Source organism: Corythoichthys intestinalis, chromosome 9 (genome assembly GCF_030265065.1).
Source record: "Corythoichthys intestinalis isolate RoL2023-P3 chromosome 9, ASM3026506v1, whole genome shotgun sequence".
Taxonomy (NCBI): Eukaryota; Metazoa; Chordata; class Actinopteri; order Syngnathiformes; family Syngnathidae; genus Corythoichthys; species Corythoichthys intestinalis.
Window position 1 is genome coordinate 37,702,078 of NC_080403.1, and position 25,695 is coordinate 37,727,772.

Genomic DNA, 25,695 nt, shown 5'->3' on the forward strand with positions numbered 1-25,695 from the left:
ATAAAATAAGCAATAATAAAAAAAGGCTTAGCTGCTTTGCTTCGAAGCATTTCAAATCTTCACATTTAATGCCACCAATAAAACTACTGTATGCTTCAGATTAAATGAGTTTTTCACATCGCAAATAAATCACTGGTTGACAAAAAAAGCAATTGTCTCAATTCTCGCTTTACTGCTCTCCACCACACATTCCTTCAGGGCCGAGGTGGAAAGGGCTCAATCTTTGTTTGGGCATCAGGTAACGGTGGTCGCCAGGGTGATAACTGTGACTGTGATGGCTACACAGACAGCATCTACACTATCTCAATCAGCAGCGCCTCTCAGCAGGGCTTGTCTCCGTGGTACGCTGAAAAGTGCTCTTCCACTCTGGCTACAGCGTACAGCAGTGGAGACTACACTGATCAGAGGATTGTGAGTAGTTATTCAAGTATACAGCATCCGCAGTTCTTTAACAAGTATTTTCAACGATCTATTTTTCTTATAGACTAGTGCTGATCTACATAATGAGTGCACTCAGACTCACACCGGAACGTCGGCCTCAGCCCCGCTAGCTGCTGGAATATTTGCCCTGGCACTGGAACAAAAGTATGCAACTGTACAAATGGAAAATGATTGAAAATTGCTGCTTATAAATGTAAGCAAATTGCTGACCTGCATCCTTATCAACATTTGCCTTTTAGTCCAGATCTGACATGGAGGGACTTGCAGCACGTTGTGGTCTGGACGTCAGAATACGATCCCTTAGCCAATAATCCAGGTTGGAAGCGGAATGGAGCGGGATTGATGGTTAACAGTCGCTTTGGTTTTGGACTTCTCAACGCCAAAGCCTTGGTTGACCTTGTTGACCCTGCAACTTGGAAGCATGTGCCAGAAAAAAAGCAGTGCATAGTGAGGGATGACTCTTTCCAGCCCAGGTAAATTAATTTACTATGGAAGTAGATCTTACAAATGTTTTTTTTGTTTTTTTTCCCATCAAAGAATCGCATAACCAATTTTTTCTTCTAAATTCTATCTCAGATGCTTATATTGTGCTATTGTTGTGCCATATGAGTATAACTTTGAGACATACAGTGCCTTCCATAATTAAAAATCTTTTTTGAAATCTTGAACCATCTGTGTTTTTAAAGACGCATCTGTTGCTTCCGGATGATAGTCGTGACAGTAAAAAAATAGACACCGTACACTAATCCGGAGACCATGACAGGAATTGAATTTTTTTTTTTTTTTTTTTTTTCAAACCTTGCCATCTGTGATAATTTAGAAAGTAAGCCATATTAGTAATTGCCAAACATGATTTGAGATTCCCAGGGAATGCAAAGATGACAATTTTAGTACAACACAACAAACACACACACATCTGCTCTGCTTGTTTTCAATGAAATCCGAATGGAATTATGTTTGGATTAGAGAATGAATTCAAACAGCATGCTGTTTTGAATTTTTTCCGGCTTTTACATTTTACCACCAAGAATCATCAATTTGGACAGACTTTATCTAATAATTTAGATTTGGTATCCATTTTGCCCTAACCATAAATTGCCTCATTACCTATGGAGGTAGATTTTTGTGTTAATTATTCAATCCAAAAAAAGTTGCTTCGATCAAAAAAAACAAACAAAAAAAAAGTCGCTTCAATCAAAATATATATTGTCAATCCAAAAACAAAAAAATCCCTTCAATTATTAAAAAAAAAGTGTTTGAATGCAAAAAATAATTTGAAACTCAAAAAAGCATTTGAAAACTACTTTTCTTTGATTTTTTTGTGTGATTAAAGTCAAGTTTGTTTTTTTTTTTTTTTTGATTGAAACAACTTTTTTAATTGAAGTAATGTTGTTTTGCTTTTTGGTTAGGACATCTATGTCTTTACTATTCAATCAAAAAATAAGTTGCTTCAAACAAAAAAAAATTTTTTCAAAAGAAAAATCACTTCAATCAAAAAGAGAAAAATTTCAATCATAGAAAAAAAATGTTTTTGAATGCGAAAAAATATATGAAACTCAAAAATTTGCATTTAAACACTTAATTTTCCATTGAAAATGTTTTCTTTGATTGAAGCAATCCTTTTGTGTTTGGGCCATATTATGGAAATGACATTTGTGTCTAAATCATTCAATCCGAAAAAATATATATATATTTTCAATCAAAGAAAAAAATAATTTGAAAAAAAAAAATTTTTTTTTTTTTTCATTGAAGTTTCAGTTTTTTTAAGTGCAAAAAGTTTTGAACTACCTTCTTTTGTATTGAAGAGCAAAAAGTTTTGAACTACCTTTTGTATTGAAGAGGAAAAAGTTCTGAAGGGATTTTTTTTTTTTTTTTTTGACACAAATGTTCACTTCGCGCTATTGGTCAGACATGTTTGGTTGACAAGTGACTACACCAATGGGCGTAAGCCATAAAAGCATGATGAAGCAAGAATCATGGCCACCACTCATCAGGCCCCAGGCGTTGGCTCAAGTCCAAGCCAAAAATAGCGCACCTAAGGCGGATGACTTCGATGCGAGGCAGCGCCTCTATGATCCGGGAGGCAACAACATTACTTCAATCAAAAAAGTTGTTTCAATCAAACAAAAAAAAACTTGCCTGCAATTCAAAAAATAAATCAATCAATCAAAGAAAAGCAGTTTTCAAATGAATTTTTTTGATTTTCAAATTCATTTTTGCATTCAAACACTTTTTTTTTTTGATTAAAGTGACTTTGTTTTTTATTGAATATATATATATTGATTGAAGCGACTTTTTTTTGATTGAAGATTTTTTTTTTAAATTTAATAATAAAGACACAAATCTACCTTCATAAAATTACCTTATTACATGTTTAATCCTGAGGATTTGGGTCTACGTTTTTGTCTTAGTTTATTGGTCTACACACCCCACTCCATACTGCTGTACACCAGGTTGAACATGGAAATCTTTTCATTCCTGTTTGGTGGAGTTAAGGATGAACTGTTTTTCAAAATTAATTGAGGCAACTCTTCATTTGGGGATTTTCAGGGGTTTTTTTCAAATTTTTTTTAACATATTGAGCAGGTATGCAATTTCAAAATTAATGTGTACAATGGGCAGACTCTAGTTTGTTTAAACTTAATTTCACAGTTGCAATTGAAATCTATGAATTTGGCCTGGCAAACACACTACTTGACCCCAAAAATAATATGAGCAATTGTGCTGATTAACTGTTACATCTACTCCAATTTTTATTTACAGCAGACATCGGTAACATTTGTAAAATGTAAGACATTTTATGTTTCGATATCATTTTTTTCACCCAAGTGATCAGATGGCTTTAGCGTTGACTTAAAATCATACCCTAACCTCGCTGGGTGTGTGCAGGAAGTATTTTGTTATTTTTCTCTATTGTTGTTAGACAGTTAAAAAAAAATTAGAACACACCTGGTAACTCACCTTGCAGATTTGACGGCGCTCTGTCGTCATGAGGCGTTGTTTGCTTCTAACGTTCCCTGCTATTTTTATGTATCTCACAGGGACTTGAAAGCAGCTGGGGAAACCACCATAGAGATTCCAACAAAAGCCTGTGCAGGGCAGGAGAACTCCATTGGTTCACTGGAGCATGTGCAGGTGGAAGCCAGTATTGAATACACCAGGAGAGGCGATCTGCATATTACACTCACCTCTCCAGCTGGTGAGAAATGCACAGACAAGCTGACAGAAACCCACACACACGAACACACTGAAAAGAATTTAAGTGAAGTTCCAACCAATTTTATTTTCCCCTCAGGCACGAGCACAGTGTTACTAGCTGAACGTGAGCGCGATACGTCCTCTAATGGTTTTAGAAACTGGGATTTCATGTCAGTCCATACATGGGGTGAAGATCCTTCTGGTACTTGGACCCTCAAGATAACAGACACTGTGAGTTGGGCCTTGGCAAAACATATTTCGCAATGTTTACTAGGGGCGTAACAATTCATCTATATGGATCAATACATTGATTGGTTAAGAAAAAATTAATAGAAATCAATTAAACACAAAACATAGATCAACATCATCATCTTTTAGATATGGCAGAAAACACTCAGATGACTTGAAGTTCTGCTTTAAGATCCCCAATTTGGCCAAATTTTAGAATTGTCCGATATGCATATGTGATACATCAGTGGAAAGCTTAAAATCTCAATTTTCTGTGGGAATAAACATTTTGAACAGGAGGGCATTTTAAAAAACAACAAAAAAAATTTTAACAACAAAACCCTAACTGGAGGCGAGAGCAGGCAAGAGCAGAGTTAAAGATGCCATGATTTTGACGAGATATTATTGCGTACTTACCTCTTTTTCGATACCAAAACTCCATGCAGCATGTATCACCGAGTGTCAAAACATAGCTGTGAATGGCCACAGCTGGATTTTTGGCGGATTTTATGGGGGAAACATGGTAAGATAACAAGGGTCGCGATGCAGGAATCGCAGACATCAAGGAGTGGTTGAGATTTTAATTTTCATATATTTACCCTTTAAATGTTTTTTTTTGGTTCTTTTCTTTGCTTGGATTGTTTATTTATCATCTAAAATAATGGGGAAAATGCGACAGTAACGAAAAAATACAACTAAGCAATAGTTATGAAGTACTGTAGATATCCGTGACTTTTTTACAGACGCCAATTTTTTCATTGTGACGTAATTTGTTTAAAAGTTTAAAATATGCGACTGAATAATTTTTTAGTCTTTTTTTTTTTTTAACTAAATATTAGACATTGATTAATGATTCTAAGCTAAAAATGAGACATTTCGAATAATAAATACGATTACTTACCTTCTTTTTATGGCTAATTTGAAACAAAAGCGGTTGCGCGACGTCTGTAAATAGGGGTTTTCAGGGTAAAACAGACAAATTAAAAATAGTTCGGGGACTTAATGCGCCATGAATCTGCTATGCTAGCATATAGACATATTGTTATATCAAACACAACAGTTCTTTTGGCTTAAAATACAGCAGTTTATTTTAGAGAGGAGTGCAAGAGCAGAAACTGCTTTTTCAGTCTTGTCTCTGTTTTCTGCCATATACAGTTTTTTAATTCAAATGTCTGAAATGTTTCAACAACAAAATGTGAAAAACATAAAAATGTTTGATTGTGTTAAATGCAGCAGTGGCGTGTAAACTGGGTGCTGAGGGTGATGCAGCACCCCCTGGTGTTGGGGAGAATTTATAGTGTTTTATTAGATTCTTATTTATATATTTGTTATTATTATTTTTTAAATAAATCAAGAAATAAAACATGAAACAATAGCGTATTTAACTTTACGGATTAAATATATATTATATATATAATATTTTGTTAATAACATGGTCACCACCTGACACCTTGCTAACTGTTGACAGAGGAAGCGTTAACATGGCACAAAAATGAATTAGCAATTTTTTCTTTACAAAAACAGCGAAATTTTGTAAAATTTGAAAATCATTATGATAGTGTGTAATCGTGCCAGGCAAGGAAAAGTTAGCTGCAGATTTAGACAGTGGAGAACTTCAAATAACTGCCGCAGTGCAGAACATTTTTTGGATGAGGGAAAAAAGATAGATCCTCAGCACCCCCTGCTTTGAGTCACTTCCAGCACCCCTGAATGTATACAATGTACTACTGTATTAAATCGACCAAAGGCCCATTAATCTAATTAAATCACATCAGACTTTTTAATATCAACAAATATTGTATCATTGTCCAATGAATCAATATTGTATTGTCATGAAATTATTGATTCACTACCCAGGTTACTGTGTGACCAACTGTATTTAAATAGAAACTTATTCAGAATTTTTAGTGCTCCAAAACTCAAACTTAATTCCACTTTTGAAAATGAGTCTCCACTAATGTTCTACCTTTTGCCACATGGCACCTGAGCGTAACTGTGTTTTTTTGTGACAGTCGGGCCGAATGGAAAATGAGGGTCGGATTTTGAACTGGAAACTGATTCTCCATGGAACATCTGAGAAGCCGGAGCACATGAAGAAGCCTCGAGTGTACATTCCCTACAACGCTGTGCAGAATGACCGTCGTGGTGTGGAACATATGGATGACATGATGGAGGTGAGTTCGGCAAGTAGTTTAGAGCAGATAATCAGGCGACACTTTTAATGCAATTGGTAACACACAAGCAATCCGGAGTGGGGGTGGCATCATAGGCGGAGTTTGACTTTTGAGGCGGGGGGGGGCACAACATGTCGATGACCCCGAAACGGAGTGTCAGCAATAAAATTAACTTACAAGAATATTTATAATAATGAGTTGAAAATGAGCGTTTTTTTGTTTCCCATCATTCTTGAGGGGAATTCTAAATCAGGCTGTTTAGGACAGCGATACCTTTCGCCAAGATCGTCATCCATTGCATGTGGTACGCTCGCCGGTGTCGTGCCAATGTAGTTACCCCGTCAAAAAATTTATCCACTGGGCGGAGACACTGTGCTGCACTGATTTGTTTGATTTTCGTGTTTTGGTGATGTTGTCATCTACGAGGTTTTAAAACATGGCCTATCCATAAAAAAAAAAAAAAAAAAAAACTTTTTTTTCCCTTTCGTATAACATAACATCTGCACTGAACGTAAAAAAAAAAAAAAAAAGGCAGTGTTTTACTGTTTTACTCGCAGGATGACCTATAACTGTTTATACTGTAATTCAAATCCTGAATGGAGTTTCTCCAGTTTAATAAACGTCAATGTCCAAAATATATAACTGTGATTCTTTTCTGGCTTCAATTAATTGTTAAAGTCGACATAACTTATAACTAATGTGTGTGTGTGCGCTCCCGCTGCCAGGGCATACAAATTTTGACGGGGGTAACTACACTGGCAAGACACCAGTCGTAGCTCTGTTGTACAATTAGCATCCTTAGTGGGGCAAATTGAAAGTCTGCTCACCATTTTGGCGGTGGTCTCTGGCATTACATGGTCCACATTTTCAATCTTTGGTTCTTGCTCAGTAGTTGTCGCTTTTCAAAGCTTAGGTTTGAAAAAAATTAGGGCTGTCAAAATTATCGCCTTAACGGCCGGTAATTAATTTTTTAAATTAATCACATTAAAATATTTGACGCAATTAACGCACATGCCCCACTCAAACAGATTATAATGACAGCACAGTTTAATGTTCGCTTGTTACTTGTTTTTATGTGTTACACCATGAGTGAGCATGGTGTAATTATTGACATCAACAATGGCGAGCTACAAGTTTATTTTTTGATTGAAAATTTTACAAATTTCATTAAAACGAAAACATTAAGAGGGGTTTTAATATAAAATTTCTATAACTTGTACTAACATTTATCTTTTAAGAACTACAAGTCTTTCTATCCATGGATCGCTTTAAGAGAATGTTAATAATGTTAATGCCATCTTGTTGATTTATTGTTATAATAAACAAATACAGTACTTATATACCGTATGTTGAATGTATATAACCGTCTTGTGTCTTTATCTTTCCATTCCATCAATAATTTAAAGAAAAATATGACATATTTTATAGATGGTTTGAATTGCGATTAATTAACAACTTACCGGATGACAGCCATCTTGAATGGATCACATCCGATTCGATTGCGTTTACAGTACTCATACTGTCGACGTAGTTAGGCCTCGCTATTCATGACGCTATTTTCACACTGATTGCTACAAATACTGTATAATAATTTTATTATAAATATAAAGATAAATATATAGTAGGACACTGTTACACATTAATATTAAGCACTTTTATGGCAAACTACATTGTCGTTAAAGAGAAAGTTTATGAGAGGGAGGATCTTTGCCCTGTATTTGTTCCTCAAGAACTAGAAATGTTACTGGCTGCAGCTTTCTTTGATGTCATGGCGTTCATTGTTGTTAGAAACTAAAATGTAAAAATTAAAGTTCAAGTAATAAAAAGGAAGTTTTAAACTGTTATGTTAAATTTGAATTCCTCGGTTAAACACCACTTGGCCATGGCTAGATTTCCCCTATTTACACTGCTGTGTAAAACAAGCGTGGTTGAAATATTGTATAAAATAAAAAATTCTGTTAATCTGAAGCAGAAATTGCATCCATATTTTTCAATAATTTCGTTCCCGTCTGTCAAAGATATTATTTTGAGGCTAACCCTCGTCCACGTACAGTGGGGCAAATAAGTATTTAGTCAACCACCAATTGTGCAAGTTCTCCTGCTTGAAAAGATTAGAGAGGCCTGTAATTGTCAACATGGGTAAACCTCAACCATGAGAGACACAATGTGGAAAAAAAAAACAGAAAATCACGTTGTTTGGTTTTTAAAGGATTTATTTCCAAATTAGAGCGGAAAATAAGTATTTGGTCACCTACAAACAAGCAAGATTTCTGGCTGTCAAAGAGGTTTAACTTCTTCTAACAAGGTCTAACGAGGCTCCACTCGTTACCTGTATTAATGGCATCTGTTTTAACTCATTATCGGTGTCTGTATTAATGGCATCTGTTTTAACTCATTATCGGTATAAAAGACACCTGTCCACACTCCAAACTCCACTATGGCCAAGACCAAAGACCTGTTGAAGGACACCAGAGACAAAATTGTAGACCTGCACCAGGCTGGGAAGACTGAATATGCAATAGATAAAACGCTTGGCGTAAAGAAATCCACTGTGGGAGCAATTATTAGAAAATGGAAGACATACAAGACCACTGACAATCTCCCTCGATCTGGGGCTCCATGCAAGATCTCACCCCGTGGCATCAAAATGATAACAAGAACGGTGAGCAAAAATCCCAGAACCACACTGGGGGACCTAGTGAATGACCTACAGAGAGCTGGGACCACAGTAACAAAGGTGCTATCAGTAACACAATGCGCCGCCAGGGACTCAAATCCTGCACTGCCAGACGTGTCCCCCTGCTAAAGAAACTACACGTCCAGGCCCGTCTGCGGTTCGCTAGAGAGCATTTGGATGATCCAGACGAGGACTGGGAGAATGTGTTATGTGTTGAAACCAAAATAGAACTTTTTGGAAGAAACACAGGTTCTCTTGCTTGAAGGAAAAAGAATACTGAATTTCATCCGTAGAACACCATACCCACTGTGAAACATGAGGGTAGAAACACTGATCTGTGTAAAGGAAAGAATGAATGGGGCCATGTATCGAGAGATTTTGCGTGAAAATCTCCTTCCATCAGCAAGGGCATTGAAGATGAGACGTGGCTGGGTCTTTCAGCATGACAATGATCCCAAACACACAGCCAAGGCAACAAAGGAGTGGCTTCGTAAGAAGCATTTCAAGGTCCTGGAGGGGCCTAAGCAGTCTCCAGATCTCAACCCCATAGAAAATCTGTGGATGGAGTTGAAAGTCCGTGTTGCCCAATGACAGCCCGAAAACATCACTGCTCTAGAGGAGATCTGCATGGAGGAATGGGCCAAAATACCAGCAACAGTGTGTGAAAAGCTAGTGAGGAGTACAAGAAAACGTTTGGCCTCCGTTATCGCCAACGAAGGGTACATAACAAAGTATTGAGATGATATTTTGGTATTGACAAAATACTTATAATACTTATGATACTTACACCTTGATTTGCAAAAAAATTCTTTAAAAATCAAACAATGTGATTTTCTGTTTTTTTCCCCCCACATTCTGTCTCTCGTGGTTGAGATTTACCCATGTTGACAATTACAGGCATCTCTAATATTTTCAAGTGGGAGAACTTGCACAATTAGTGGTTGACTAAATACTTATTTGCCCCACTGTACATGTTCAAGTCATCAGTGATTTTATCTGGCTTGTTTAATGAGGCTAACTGCTTATGTTGTCTGTTGCCATATCAGCCAAGCCTAGTAACAATCTAGGGTCATGCATGGATCGCTGCATACTTTTCTGCTCAGTGATTTCTCCATGAGACACGTCAGTGAGGCACATTTTGAGGAAACGAAAGGAGCCGCTTTAAATGGTGGTGAATGGAATCTGTCAGTTTACACCTTCAATAGTGTAAACCACCAAAACACAATGACACATCAAACAGAAGTGCTTGCACGTGTCTATGAAATTACCGGTCTAACACGCCTTGTCAGTTCGGTCTAGAGCTGCTCAAAAACATTACATAATGTCCCAGGTGTTTCCACAGCCTTCTTGTTAGGGAGAAAAAAGGCATTATTTGTCGAAACTTTAACATGAACGGACTTCTACCCTAAATTAATTTACTGTTGGCACTGGCAGTATATGTGATGTTTGAAGGGATTTTCAAAGTTATATCTTCCACATTTTCAGAAAAATGATAAACAAATTTGAACTGATGGTAAATGGTAAATGTGGATGCAATTTTGCCTCACACTTCGACTCATGGAAAACGTTTTTTATTTTTGTTGCTTACTCTGCTTCTGTGTTATGGCAAAATAAAGACCCCCGTTTGGGTTTTGTAATTTAGATCCATTGTTAATCCATCATAATATGGCTTATAGCAAAATCATACTAGCAGTGGAGACGGTCTTCCTACGAAGACATTTGTCAAACTTTTGTTTGTTACCATGATAGAGTGAAACGCCATCTAAGTATCAGCAATAGCGCTGACAAACTGCCGAAATGGGCTTTATTGACTGATTCCTTAGAGTTTATGAGCAAGCAGCCTAATTCCATGATAATTTAAATCAGCAGTAACAGTTAGTCACATATACGTACACAAACTATCCTAACAGGGGATATTCCAAAGGAGCAACTCCTAGCATCTCCAAGCCCAACAGTCCAGCCATGTGCAAATAAATTGTTACTTTGCTATCAAAAGCTCTATTTGTCTTGTTGTTTATGTTATGTTGTAGAAGGAAAACATTATTCAGATGTTTGGGATGTCACAAAAGCAAAAAATAACTGTGTTAAAGTCAAAGTTATGTTTGAAATATACGGTATGCTTTTACAAAAAGCTCAATTTTTTCATCAGAAATGGTAAAATTGCTCAAACTAAGCTATTTTCTAATGCTGATTTCTAAAGAATGGAAAAAGATATGAACTAACTTTTTCTTTCTGCTGAAAGAAGAGAGTCTAATGTTTCTTTTGGTGGGTTCCATGTTTATATAGCAATAGAACAGAATTTTCTGTGGGCCTTGCAAAATCAGTCAAAATCCAGTAAAACGGCCAGGATAGAAAGGGTTGCAACAGTGAAAATGGCTGTGAGTGAATGAGTTAATGGAGACCAGAAGCCGCTGCGATGAGTGAAAAACAGCTAAATAGTGCCCCCCCCCCCCCCCGCCCCAAAAGAAAAAATATATATATATTTTTTTTGTGTGTGTTCAATTTATTCAGATTTAGCATTGGAAAAAGAAAAAAAAATAATTAAAATGATAATTTAAAAAAAAATCTATATATTAATTAATTAATGTTTTTTAAGCTCTTTGAATGTAATAATTATGATAAGTTTTAATTGTTACTGTCCCACTGAGTTATTGTTCAACAAGAATGAAGTAGAAAAATGCTTGTCTTTATTAAATGCTTCATTGATTGAGTCCACTCAAATCCGCTCTCTTACACACACTGCGTTGCCAAAGCAACTGTTTAACAAGTTAAACGATGATTGACTCATGCGGCGCGTTGAAGTTTCGGCTTCCAGGCATCTCTGGCAAGATCAAACCTTAACATCTGTCAATCATCGTTAACTTTAATAAGAAACTCCAATGCACTGCCTGACCAAGAAAAGAGCAGGAGGGAGAGTGAGACTTCGTGATTGGATCGGGACAGCTCATCTGTATTTATTTTTTCATTTAAAAAAAAAAAAAAAAAAAAAGCCGTGATGGACTGAGGGCGCGAAGTAGCGACGGATCACTGTATTTACTACTGGCATTACTACAATTTTTTTTTAAGTTTGATGGCATAATTGACATGATATTGCATCTTCCATATCTGTTTGATTGATGCAGGAGCCGACTCCGGCCCATCCATCTCTGAAGACTAAAGGACAAGCCTTGGCTTCTTCTGATGCAGGAACAAAACCCCAGCAGCCAGCAAACACACCATACTCCCCCACACAGGCCTTGCTGCGTCTTCTGCAGACAGCCTTTAACAGGCAAAGCCCCACTGCCAAGCTGCCCCAATCAGTCAGGGGCTGGCAGCAGCCTGGAAGGATTTCCTCTCTACTGGCAACAAAAACCCCACCACAGAAACTGTATCAAGCTCTGGACATTATCAACAAATATGGTGGCCTCGGGCAAAGTGTCTACAATGACTATAGTGATGGCTTTTACAACAGCAAGCCATACAGGCATAGAGATGATCGCCTGCTGCAAGCTCTGTTTCAGATGATTGATGATGATGACTAGGAATGAAAGAAAGAGAGAGAGAGAGATATATTGGAAAATATAGGAACACGGAAAGAGATAAAAGTGGAATGAAATTGGCAAAAAAAAAAAGAGACCTCAAAGGTCTTTTAATTGGTTCTCTGTTGTCCCCCAAATGCTGCATATCTAATCTCTCTTGCAATTATTGAGTTCATTATTTTATTAATCCATGTAACAACTTTCTCCCAGTTGTTGAGATCTCTGCAGTCATTTTAGAGCACATTTTGCCTACTCAAGAATGTAATAATTAAAATATTTTAATTAAAAAAAAAAAAAATCAATTTATCGTAGACAAGTCGAATCCCATTTATCGATATAGCCCTTAATCACAGATAGGTCTCAAAGAGCTTCACAGACCTACATTTGGCCCAAACAAATGCACTACCTTTTGGTACTATTATTTTTTAAACACTAAAAACACCAAAAACAAAAAAATTGATATTTGTATCAGAGAAAATGCAAAAATGATTCAGTTAACCCCATTGGACCCTGAAATTCCAAAGATTAGGACAATTTTTATTCTAGCAAGGTCTCTAAGCAATGAATCTATGATTAAAGTAGTTGCTGATTTAATAATCGATTAGCTGTATAGATTAATAGACTACCGAGCAAAGGCTGGGTGGGCCATGAGGTCTATACTTTACTCACCACTGTTTAAGACCCACATCTCTGTAACACTTAATAGAGTAAACAGTCATTGCACTTTAATTGTACAACAGGTTCAACTGTTGGCAATAAGTCAGTCTCCTACATTCCTCTCATACCGAGATAAACATTTATGGACTCACTAAAAATTGTATAAATTTGACCTAGACTTACAAATATGATGAATGTCGTGTGATTTAGTAAACATCCATTCAGTTTGCTGTACTGTTTTGTGTTGTATAGGTGACCTTGAATACTGTGTAAGAGTCAAAGGCCGTCACTAGCTCGTTTTAAAAAGTCAAAGAAGAAACATTAGAACAGCTACAATTACAGTATTAGAATTATCCCAGGAATAGAAAACAAGATGGCTATAATAGGAGCCCATACAATTTTGGTGACGATCTGAATTAAGGATATAGGAATTATTTAGGTAACAAATGGAACTACCTGACATCTGCCAACCCCCAAATCAGAATGTAAACAGTCATTCTGTTAATAGACCTCTTTAACAGAGATATAAAGACAAAAACAACAGATCTGATGGTGGCTCAAGACTTTTGCACAACACTGTGCCTCTTGTGTATTTGACGAGATATGTATTTTTCAATAGTGAACAGTACTTAAATCAGAAATCAGCTTACACATTGACCAGGTCTATAAAGATTGAAACTTTTGATGATTAGTAATATTCTCAGGGTTTCTACAGACCTCTCTAACACTGTAGATATTATTTGAAATCTCAAACAAAGGAAACACATAGATAGAACAATGTTTTGTCTGGCTATTAAAGAAGTGGCCTCCCTTCTCCCTGCATCCCAGTTAGATATCTTAGAGTATGCTAGCTTATTTAAATTAAATACGAGGGAATACAAAAAAATTAACTTTCTTTTGCATCTTTTTATTTTTATTTTGTATAAGTACAATGCTGCATTAAAGGAAATATTTTTCTAAGATCCTCATATTTTATGGAAATAATATATAAAACCCTAAACAGTTTATTCTTTCACTTGGTTATTGCAACCTCTCTGTAGATAGAAGAGGAACACTGCCAAATAGTTGGCAAGCTTCTGTGTATTTAATTAAAAATGTGTTTGTTCTTTATGTGCAATTATCGTACAAGCAGTTTTTTTTTTAAGTGTTGCAGTATTAATTAAGCGAAAGCACCACTGGACCTATCAAGCTAGAAACTTCAGCTGTGGGATAGAAACTGCATGACAACCAGCAAGTACATTTGTCTACAAAGCATTTAGATTATTATTAGCATAATCATCTCCCCATAGTGACCAATTTTAATACAGTTTTTGTTTGTCTTGAATGAGCTTTTATACAGAGCCCCTACAATCCAGAATGGAATTGTCAGCCCCGCTTCTCTGCCAACCAGGTGAAAGGACAAGGATAATGTATGGGGGAAATGCTGCACTGTAAATTATCAATAACGTAGCCTAAATTTTGCTCTTTCATGTTTTGTTTTGTTTTTTTGGCTGATGCTTCCGTTCAGAATTGTTTGCACAAACCAGCATTATGTTGCGGTTTCTGTAGTGGATGTACAAAAATAAGAGATTTATCGTAAAATAAACTGCAAAGCGACCTCTTGAGTGTGTGGATTTTCTATCTGTATTTGTTTCGACACCTTTCTGACCAGTAAACTATTCAGCCAACTTCAAAAGGCTTAGAGTATGTAATGGCATATTTAAAGTGCCGGTGACACCATAAAAAAATCTTAATTAGCATTATTATGTGAATCAAAATGATATTTTGAGACGATTCGACTATATACAACAATTTGGCAAAGTGCAGATGACGAGAAATGAGTCTTTCAATCTGCCGTTTAGCTGTTACTGTCATTATAGCGCTCTGGCGCCGCCATTTGGGTGATGATGTCGGCAGAGTAACGATTTCAGCTGATTTACATTTCATCCCAATGGAGGAGGAAGATTTAGAACGAGGAAAATGCGACAGAGAGCAGCAAAATGTCATCACTGTTTTTATCTCTCTACTCCAAGATTTTTACAGGCTATATTCTTTTTATCTGAGTATTTTCCCCAATTGCTAAATAAATTGTATGATCATGACAAATAACAGTCTTGTGCTAATTGGAATGTGAAATATTCAAAATGCATTTATTAAGTATGACAGGGCTAAATAACATAATGGCCAAAACTGCCGATTTCTTAAACTTCCCAAAGGGTATTTTATGCCACCGGAGTTAGTCCGGCTTTTGTCATTTCCCTTCCCCGGCTTCGGAGACAGAGGAAAGACCGTAAACAAAACAGGAGGTGTAAGAGCTCGGCGACATGCTAACCCCAACCGAGCGGATTCTTCCTCGCCTTTCGAAAACTGAAAAATTACACAAAACTACCTAGACTCATGTCACACACGGCAGCGGGGGTGATTGTCTTCAGCGATCGGCCAGCCCCTGGCGGTGAATAATTTTCGGCTTGTCTATCTGCTGCGGCCCAGGCATGCAGGCATTGCTCGTCGCCAGGGATGCAGAGGGGAATGAACGCCTAAAATGGCGCATTCTCGGTGAACAAACCTGTCGACGTCGGAGAGCGTGGCTGCCCGGCCCAAACCGAATATAGCGCCCTCTAGGTGGGCACATGAAGAAGGAGGAGGGTGGTCGAAGTCTCGACACAATCGAGAACCGGAGATGATAGCGGAGGGCTCCCCGGGCCCAAACCGAGGATAGCGCTCTATAGGCGGGCACGCCTTTATCGGCCGGCAACCATGGTGTGCGACAAGCCGCTGGTCGTCAGCCCGAGTGACCTTGTCTGTGGACAGGGAGCATTGTCACCCAGAAAATGCAAGCCACCTTATTAAAACGTTAAAAGTATTTGACATAATATAAGACACGTAGCTTACTCACTTTGTGATCTGTCCAGTGGTCTCTTGATTGTCGGGTTCGGCTTGTTTTGCTCATTCTTCGCGGTGAACAGGATCTTCTGAAAATCCAAAAAGCCTCACGCCAATCTCCCTGGTGTAGCAACAAAAGCCTGCAGCACATTGGGTTGGCATGACGCAAAAAAAAAAATGAATGAATTAATCGGCAAAATCAGGTGAATCCTCAGTCGTTCTGCAATCGATAGTAATGGCTGTATTGTGAAAATGATTAGTCAGCTGACGTCACATTCGCCTTCTCCCACAATCTACTCTCTTGCTGGAAGTCACTCATTTTAATGGCGTTGGATTAAAAAAATTTAATAAATATATCGATCGCTTCCACACACATCCAAGCAGTCCATTACATTCAGGAGCATAAAATACCGCATGTAACATGAAATAAACATGCTTTTTTGTGTCACAGGTACTTTAACTCATGGAGAACTTTCTCACCAAAACAGCATATTAGCAAAACTTTACACCTCCCATCTCCCACTACGTAGTTGTCACCGTGCTGTTTTCATTTTCTGTAGATTAAAATGAAAATGATTCTAGTAACTATACTTGTATTCATTTCCCAGATTCCAGACACATCTGGTTTCTCTGTTTCGCCACAGAAGTGGAAACCGCAGCAGTCAGGAAGAAATGGGGGAGGAGAACTTTTAGAAAAGGGGGAAAAGCGAGGAGACAAAAGAGAGATGAAGAGGGCGTAAGAGTTGAGTTAAAACCAGAAAGCTGCACGATTTTATAGAACGCTGGAGAAAACGAGATATTTTGGCATAGTGTTTGTTTATCCAGCAGCGGGTCACAGCATGGCGCTGTTCCCATTCTGCAAGACAACCACAGGTCAGTACAACCTGAGTCACCGTTTCTGTTCCACCTCCTCTGCTTCTATCAGATCTGCTTGACCTGCGTGTGTTTAAATGCAAGGCTGCATCAACAGCCCGTAATCTGATGGAAACGTGTCAAGGAATTTAATTAGATGTTTTTGGTGTATTAGTTCAAGACGGGTTGACTGCTCAACTCGTCTACGTTCACTTAGGCCCTAACTGTGCTTCGTATAACTAAATATCATTAAACCTTGACTTAACAAATTACACAAAACATCTACATTACAAGGAGTCTTACAATATTATAAATACAAATCATTGTTCACGATTTTGAATACAGTATACTATATTGTGCAGACTGATGCAAGCATGTGTGCTTTGAAGGTTTTATCATTTGATGCAGCATGCCACATTTCCGTGGGGACACATGATATTGAGCAGCAGATTCTTTTCATTCCACTGAAGACCAGAGCGAACAACCCAGCAACTATGGTTGCTTTCATTGCACATTGTTTTCCTTCTGCAGCTTGAGTAAAATTTGCCCATTTATGTATTTCTCCTCCAAACAGGAGCCATCAGAGTGTCCAAGATACAGCTGATCCTGTCTTGTCTTCTCCTGTCCCTTATATTATGTAAGTGTATAATGCAATCAGTGTTCACTTTCACTCTCTTTCAATCACTTTCTTTCAGTAACGAGTAATCAAACGCGTTCATTTTTCCAAACCAGTAATCTGATTAAAGATAGTTTCCTTAGTGTCTGTGCGTTACTATTTTGTTATTGCCTCATAATGTATGTAGAATGAAGTAGTACATGTAGTCATGTACAAAGAGTATTTTGACTTTGCCTGGCACGGCCAGACTGTTCTCCCTGTATTTTTCAAACACTGTAAGAATAGTCTGGGGCCCACCTCCTTAACAGCCTCTCAAGTCACTACGAAAATCATCCGTCCAATCAGATTTGTTTATTTGCGTGACGTGTTTTTAACAAGCAACGTCACTCTTCCGCGTCGGAAGTTGTCTCCACAACAACACAGATGGCGAACAGGAGAGCCGAGAATATGTTCCAATCCACGGTAAAATCAGTTTTAAATTAACAAAAACACATAGACGCAAGTCACTGACAACTGGCTGTCTCGCACTAGCCATGTTAAATAAACTTTTCCGTTCTCCGCTCGCGCAAGTTGTCGCTTTACCAACGTCACGTCTGCCTGTCGCTGATTGGTCCACTCCGCTGTCTGTTTGCCGTGGCTTGCTACGCCCTGGAAATTTGATCCGCTCATTTGTCGCCAGACTCTATAGCTGGAACAGCGGTAAGTCTGGTGTACCAGTCTAATTTTGAATAGAAAATGTTAAAAAGGTTCCTGCAACATGTTTGTTTCCACGGTAACTGCTCATAGTTACTTCCTGTTTTGGTCTCGAGTCACACGTGCTAAGTGTTTTGGGAATGAAAAAGGCGTGTGCCAGCGTGGGTGCACAGTCGTTACCTGGAACTCCAGACTCACTGCTGTTCTAGCGATAGTCTGGCAACCGTTCTGCGGATCAAATTCCCAGGGCGAAGCAAACCACAGCAAACAGACAGGGGATTGGACCAATCAGCAACGGGCGGACGTGACGTTGGTAAAGCGATAAGAAACTCTAGCGCTAGGAAGTAAACCTACGAGGAGAGTGGAGAACAGAGAAGTTTATTCACCATGGATAGCGCAAGACAACTGTTGTCTGTGACTTGCGTTGTTGTGTTTTTGATAATTTAAAACTAAATTTACCGCGTATTGGAACATATTCTTGGCTCTCCCGTTCACCATCTGTGTTATTGTGGAGACGACTTCCGACGCGCAAGAGTGACGTTGCCCGTTAAGAACACATCATGCAACTAAATCAATCTGATTGGGGTCCCAGACTGTTCTCCCTGTGTTTGAATAATACAGGGAGAACAGTCTGGCTGTGCATGGCAAGCACATTCGAGTCGAGTGCAGCCACCTGTTGAGGGAATGTTGTGTGTTGTTGATTATTGGGCAGTCAATTGGCATTGTTTTACATTGCCACTCATATGCTGTTAACCCTAACCCCTAAACCCTAACTCGAAATTAAGAATTTTTGACATTAGGCTTAATCTTCGAGTTAGTGGAGTTTAATTAGTCGGTGGACTTGATTTCAACAAATTCCATGCAGTTTGTCAGTTATTTTTTAGTTTCAGGGCTCCAGAGTGGCTAAGCTAGCACATGTCAGTGGTGGTTGAAATCAACTCCATTGACTAATTAAACCTCCGCTAACACAAAGATTAAGTTTATGTGAAAAATTCAGATTTTCCACTTTAAATTCAATTATCAGAAAGTCAATTACATACTATGACATTTTTCTATTGTCATTTTTATGTTGAGGCGGCAAAGGGAGAAAAATTGGTCAAAAGTAACCTATAAATTACTTTTAAAGTAACTTAGTAAACCAACTAGATTACTTTTTTGAGGCATAGTCAGTAATTAAACTACTTTTTCAAATAATCTGTGACATAACTGAATGCAATCTGCTCTACTCTACTATATTACATCACTACACTGTGGTAACGTTTACTCATTATAGTTACAAATAACAAATTTGCTATGTTGCTTGAATTTTTGCCCTGGCCTTCCTACAGTACATGTAGTTTTTATGTCCTCATAGTGCTCGTGTGGGTTTTCCCTTTGTACTCCAGCTTCCTCTCATATTTAAAAAAAAAAAAGCATAATTACGGCTCTGAATTATCCAAAATTAAACATGTTAAGACAGGTAACCGTTTTTTTTTTTTGTCTGAATGTGCATAGCAGTTGCCTCGTAACCAGTCCAGTGTGTGCTGTGTAAAACAAACATTTTGTTTTTTCAGACTTCCTCCATGGGCGTAAAGCTGGTGGAAATATGAAGTCTCCTCATCCTTACTTTCGCGCCATGGAACATGCCATTGAAAAAGAAAGGACAGACATGGAGAACAGCAAGGTAGCAACACTGCAAACTCCTGTGGAGACTCCTTGGGGCGCACCTTTAGTCTGGGGTGACAACCGCAACTCAGTCAGAAGAAGGACTGAATTCGCACAGCAAGAAATTCGGATAGGCCTGCTGTCCCTAGTGGTGGGTACATACGCCCATCACGTAAGACGTTTTATCTCCTCTGCAGAAATCTACTTCCTCCCCAGTCAGATGGTTACGTACTATATACTCATTGATAATCCTCGCACGTTAGAGCCCCCCGTCAAGTTGGGGCCTGGACGACAGCTGAAAGTGCTTCCTGTCGCAGAGTTCCCAGGTTGGGACAACCTGGTTTATCGTCGTATGCCCCTTTTTGCTGATGCCTTAAAAAACAAAATAGGCAGGGAGGTTGAATATATTTTCTGTGCTGACATTGATCAGGAGTTTGTGGCTCCTGTGGAAGAAGAAATACTTGGTGACCTAGTTGCCACCTTACACCCAGAACTCTATGGCAAACCACGGAAGGCATTTCCATATGAAAAGAATGAAGACTCATCAGCTTACGTGGATGAGGATGAAGGAGACTACTACTACACTTCTGAACTCTTTGGTGGGCTGGTTCACGATACGTACAGAATGGCTCTTGGTTGTTCTTTGCTTATTCTGAAGGACCAATCAAATGGCATAATGGCTAGCGGCCGTGAAGAGAGCTACTTGAACCGATACTTGATCACTCACCGGCCGACTTGCGTGCTTTCTCCAGAGTACAACTGGTGGGATTCTGGTCAGGCTGTGGAAGTGCCTGAAAAAAGGCTGGTCTCACTGGGAAGGCAATGTGAGGCATTTGATACTGAGAAGAGAGAAAAGCATAGATGTTGAATTGATATTGTTCTTTTGGTTGCTGTTATGACATGTTATGACAGCTGTTTTGTAAAATAAATCTTTAACATGGCTGACCACAAACATACTCTAAATTTTTATTTGTTTAGAAAGGGAACATGTTTTAGTAAAACCAATAAAATCTGATATTGTTTACATTAGAGCTGTCCCGACGTCATCGATGAGGTAAATGCGACGACGGGCACAACATACCGTCAACGGGTAATGACGGGTTAAAAAAAAACAAAAAAACATGCAGATTGTTAGGTTTTGTTTGTTTTCTCCTAGTATGACTTGTCCCTGTGATTGCCCATTGATTTCACCTGTTGTGCCTGCTCCTAGTGTATCCTCCAATCTGCATCCTCCTGTGTCACCCACCTGTTCCTCGTTGACTCGTTACCGTCTCTGTGTCTATATAACCTCCCCGTTTTTGTTGAGTCTTGTCACGACATTGTCAATGTTCATGTCCACGTTCTGGTCAGCATTATTCTCGTCTATCCAAGCCCTCGTGTTCCACGTTTTATGAAAACCAGTCTTTTGTTAGTGACAGTTTTGTTTGCCTCTGTGCTTTCTTTGGGTCACCACAGCTTTTGTTTTTTGTGGGCTTTAATTCAATCATTTTTGCACCATTCATCTGCCTGGCCTCCATTTTCCTGCATTTGGGTCCACACACCACCTGCCTGCCCGCAAACCTGACACGGATATAGACCCCAATCACGTGACGTCCCAACTCCGTCCCCCTGACTGCTGCCGCCATATTGTCCGTCAGCTCATCGTGTTTACATATTACCGCTACATACATTCCTCCTATTACTCTGTGTTTTTTTTTTTGCTTGTCTAAGGAATCACCGCCTAGTAAACGAACCCAAAAACCTTCCTGACAATCGTTAACATTGATTAATCAAAATGGTAAAGGCATGTGTGGCGGTTGGTTGCAGTAACAGAGAAGATAAACGGTCATTTTAGTAGTTGCTGTGATGTTGATAAGCGTCAACAAAAAATATTTACTAAATTAGTAAAAAATAAACCAATATAAATACTGTATATAGTTTCGTAAATCACAACTTTCCCTACTTGTAGGTTGACTTCCCGTTTTTCTAGACTGCACCATAAGGAAATAAATTTATAATGTGTGTTTGTTCAACTTCCTGTTGAGGCTTGTAGTTAAACAAATACAACACTCTTAGGTTTACCAAAACGTGTGGGGGAAAGAGAATTGTCCCTTTAAAAGAAGAATATACAGTATCTCTCTGTTAATGTCAGCCTTGCAGATACTCTTCTAGTGGCTTTGTGGCCAGGGGCGATAAGAGTCAACAGTGTCAGTGCACACTTTCCCCCTCAATGGACAATCATTAACTGGAAGCACTGCTGTTTCAAGGTCTTTAAATACCAAGTGAGTAGAGGAGAGGGGGGCAGAGATACACTCCTTCAGGCTACACGTGTTTATCAGCTGCTGTGTTTTGACTGGACCAAAAACAATAATAGATTTGCTATGATAGTGGTACTGAAGAATTTCCCAAATATGTTAGCCTCCTTTTCAAAGAATAGAAAAAGTTACATGGATATGAATAAATGACTCAAAATAAATCTACAGCATTATCTTTCTCTCACACTCACATTTCTCCAATCAGCATTTGTTTCCATGTGTGTTAGTTTTAATGGGAGGGTTTAAACACAGCAGATGGCTCCTTCTCACTGCCAAAAGAATGTGTCCTTAGGGCCAGTTCGCCACGTGGAGTGAAGTTGGAGTTGAACTTCAGATCACAGAAGCAACCCGATTCCTATTTGTCACACACAGGGTGTTTCATGTCTTTCAGGCTACCTGATCCACTATGAGTACACCCTTTCATGGCAAAATGCAAAGCAGTTTAAAGAATTTAATCCATGTCATGTGGTTTTCTTAGGGTCAAGGAACCCATTGGCAACAGCTTATGACACAATGCAAGAATGGATATCTCACACAAATGTCACAATTCCTCTTATTAAAGCCCATACTTATCTAAAGTATATTTAAAGTTTAGACTCTGCTCATTATTTATTAATTGGGTCCAAGCTCACTACTATAAGTTCCGATGGATAAATGCCATCTACAGTCCCTTTAAGTAGGTCAAGTTGAAAGATGATGGACACTGCTGCATTTCTGTCAAATATATATATATATTTTTTACCAAGCCTTATTGCTTCTGCTTCAAAATTTGAATCGTCTTCAGAAGCCGACAAGAACAGTTTAACTTTTTTGGACATCAATCAGAGGCATCTTAAATGGTGACAGTTGTGCGCTGAATGTAATTTAGCATGAGTTTGAATGTGATTTGTGAATTTTTTAACATACTGTATAGTAGCCACATCACACTTACAAAAGTTCTCACATACTTGTACAATTGCATTACAGCATTTCATTATTTTTACTTTTGGTCTTAGAAGTATATTTTTTAATGAGTTGTAAAGATACTGCATGGCAGTGTTGTTTTTGCCAGCCCCTTTAATTTTTGTCTTAACGTTTTGGATGAAAATACTTATTAGTCTTTGTTATATTTGAGTCATTTGAAAATTTTTTCGTCTTCATCTAGTTTTGGGCGACAAAATCTCATACAAATTTCGTGTAGTTTTCGTTGACGATTACTCAAAATGTTTTCATCTGTAAAATTCAAAAGTTTTTGTCCAAAAATGAACAAAGGTTTCCAACAATTTCGAATGAACATAGACAGCTGAGCACTTATTGTAGCGTCTACAAGGACAAAGCCAACTTTGTGAAAATACATTCAGCAGGAAAACCAGTAAATCATCTTCAATTAAACCTACCTAGAAGCCACGCTAGGCTATGTAAAAAAAAAAAAATGTCCGACCGTTTAACATCCTCTAGACTTACTGACAAGAAAATCCAAGTGGCTCTGCTTTAGACAGGCCTATGTTTTAAAAGAACGCTCGCCATTCTGGAGCTAATGCTAACGTGAATGGTACGCTAACGCTATGAGTTACATTTAGCTTCTGATGATCACTCAGCACAGAACTTTAAAGGCTAAAGCAATACTGCATATTCTTTCTTGTCAAGATATGAAAACAAATCTTACAGTGTTTCCAAACGAGCAAGATGGAGCGCAGCCTAGTTTGAGATATATCTTAAACTCCGGTAAGGAGAGTGAAGGAGAGCTCACTTGAATGATGAATCGAATGATGCAAGTTCAACTACTCCTCGTACAATATGAAAATGTCATGCATTGTGAACATACAGTATGACAGAAACGATGTTGCATTTTCGTCTTCTTGTTGTCTAGTCAGATGAAAACTGGCATTAGTCTCGTTATGCTCTATTCTCCCAAGTCACGTTTTTAGCTCGTCATAGTCATTAAAAAAATTGTTTGTCAATGAAATATTTTCCTTATCGTCATTGTTGATGAAAACAACACTGCTGCATGGTCACATTAATGTTTTTTGTTTGCTTGTTTATTTGTCTTGGCCACATTTTTTTTCTCACAAACAGCAAAACAAAAAAAAATACCGAAAAAAAGCTTTTTTAATTTTATTTGGGGGGGGGGGGTGTTAAATCCATTGTCCCTAAAATTAACTGTCAGCCAAATGATCACAAGAAATGATACCATGCACCTACCAAAGAGACAAGGATCACAATATCACGTGTCTTCCTTCCTGTCACCATAAAAGACATAGGCCATGTGAATATTTTACACCACAGCAAGTATAAAATAAGCTAAAAGGAAGTTTCAGTTTATTGTTTACCTGCCCAACAGGTTCACTCTCACGAATTTCCAACAGCAGGCAACCGTCAATAAAGAAAGATCTAAAAGTAAAATGGAATGAGCTGGTGACTGTCAGAGGGCAGATTTTAATCCAACAATATTCTTGAAAGTTCATTTAGGAATGTGAGGATGCATCATACTGAAAGGTCTTTCTTTAACATTGTTATCTCATACTCAAGGCAGACATAATATCAGTTTCAATAATAAATTAGCGTAAAAAGAAAATGCGTGAGATTAACTTTACTATCCCCTCAATGGGGAAATTTGCATCTGTTCAGCAGTGATGGTGGATATAGAAAATAATAAAATAGAGAAGACATTTGAACAAGAAGGTTATTGTAAAAAAATAATCATGTAGACTGTAGTCTGTGTGCAGTGCTGCCAATTTGACGACTTTCTCGCTAAATCTGGCAACTTTTCAAAGCCACTTGGCGACTTCATTTGTCAAAAGCGACTAGCGACAAATCTAGCGATTTTTTTTCTAGTGGTTTTTTTAACTCGCTTTTTGCTTCTCCCGTGACATTATCGATTTCTCCTATAGCGTCCATTACAATTACAGTACAGGCAAATGCACAATTATGCAAATTAGGTTATGGCGTCATCTAGTGATTTTTAGGACAGCCAATAGCTGCTTTCCTTACTGGGGAATTGACAACACTGTCTGTGTGTACACTATTCAATATACTAGTACAGTGAGATGCAGTATAATCTTTATCAAAATCAAAAGAATACATTAACAGAGGCTACTGAAAATAATACGACACACAAACACACACACAAAAAACGTTTTTAAAAATAATTTTCGGTGAAATAACAAACATTCTACGGACAGGGAGGGAATTGCACAAAGCCATCTGGCAGCAAAAAGGTTTCCTGTATTTGATGATCAGATGCGTTCACAACCAGGATGAATATATTGGACCAATCTTTTTCACAAAGCGGCTGTAGTTCCACAAGATTTCTGGTAGGACTGTTCTGAATAGCTGTTTTTGGAAAGAAAAAAAAATCGCAATATCAAAATATATACTGTATATACATACAGTATATATATGCCCTTTTCCCTTTTAAAGGGAAATAATGATGATATCGTTTTGGGAGATATGTGCCGTGGGTATTTGTTTGAGGTTTTTTTCTTTTGGCTGGATTTTTTTTTTTTTTTTGTGGTTGTTTTGGACTTTTCATGTTTTCTTTTTTTCGTGTTCGATATGTTCAAATGGTGATACCTCACGTGCATGTATCGCATGGGCTCAATAAACAAAGTGTACAAAAAAAAAGGACAAATCACAAATTCGTTTTTGTGCCATGTTAACGCCTCCTCTGTCAACAGTTAACTTTTCCGTTCCGATAGTGCCTTATTCAGCGTGACCTGGTAGCGAGCAAGCTGTCAGGTGGTGACCATGTTGTTAACAAAAAAAAAAAAAAAAAAAATCTTTTCAACATATACTGTATAGTTAATCCCCAAAGTTAAATATGCTATTGTTTCAAATTGTGAAATGTTTTCAATGTTTTATT

General features: G+C 38.0%; 2 protein-coding genes and 1 long non-coding RNA gene across 3 annotated transcripts in view; 2 read left to right on the plus strand and 1 right to left on the minus strand.

Moving 5' to 3' along the window:
* Positions 1–14,485, plus strand: part of pcsk1 (proprotein convertase subtilisin/kexin type 1) — a 29,249-nt gene extending 14,764 nt beyond the window's left edge. Inside the window, exons 8-14 of the mRNA XM_057847072.1 lie at positions 199–411; positions 485–585; positions 681–914; positions 3,483–3,640; positions 3,737–3,870; positions 5,880–6,041; positions 11,841–14,485. Coding sequence (XP_057703055.1) covers positions 199–411; positions 485–585; positions 681–914; positions 3,483–3,640; positions 3,737–3,870; positions 5,880–6,041; positions 11,841–12,239 — 1,401 coding nt within the window. The 3' untranslated portion in view covers positions 12,240–14,485. The remainder of the gene's footprint in view (positions 1–198; positions 412–484; positions 586–680; positions 915–3,482; positions 3,641–3,736; positions 3,871–5,879; positions 6,042–11,840) is intronic.
* A 623-nt stretch (positions 14,486–15,108) lies between these two features.
* LOC130921395 (uncharacterized) lies at positions 15,109–24,230 on the minus strand. Its single transcript, XR_009064345.1, has 5 exons — positions 24,164–24,230; positions 24,036–24,073; positions 20,288–20,399; positions 15,769–15,895; positions 15,109–15,673 (listed from the first exon to the last, which is right to left on the minus strand). It is a non-coding gene; the product is annotated as an uncharacterized LOC130921395 (long non-coding RNA).
* On the plus strand, positions 16,497–20,452 carry LOC130921393 (globoside alpha-1,3-N-acetylgalactosaminyltransferase 1-like). The gene is made up of 3 exons (XM_057845227.1): positions 16,497–16,628; positions 17,182–17,244; positions 19,470–20,452. Exons 1-3 carry the CDS (start codon positions 16,595–16,597, stop codon positions 20,426–20,428), a joined length of 1,056 nt encoding a protein of 351 aa, XP_057701210.1. The 5' UTR covers positions 16,497–16,594; the 3' UTR covers positions 20,429–20,452.
* Positions 24,231–25,695: the final 1,465 nt, after the last annotated feature.

What these genes read in the sequence shown, in the direction of transcription:
- LOC130921393 (XM_057845227.1), top strand. Translation starts at nt 16,595, where the DNA reads ATGGCGCTGTTCCCATTCTGCAAGACAACCACAG. An exon ending in ATTCTGCAAGACAACCACAG is followed by an intron (nt 16,629 to 17,181) that starts GTCAGTACAACC and finishes TCCTCCAAACAG; the next exon opens with GAGCCATCAGAGTGTCCAAG. An exon ending in TCTCCTGTCCCTTATATTAT is followed by an intron (nt 17,245 to 19,469) that starts GTAAGTGTATAA and finishes TTGTTTTTTCAG; the next exon opens with ACTTCCTCCATGGGCGTAAA.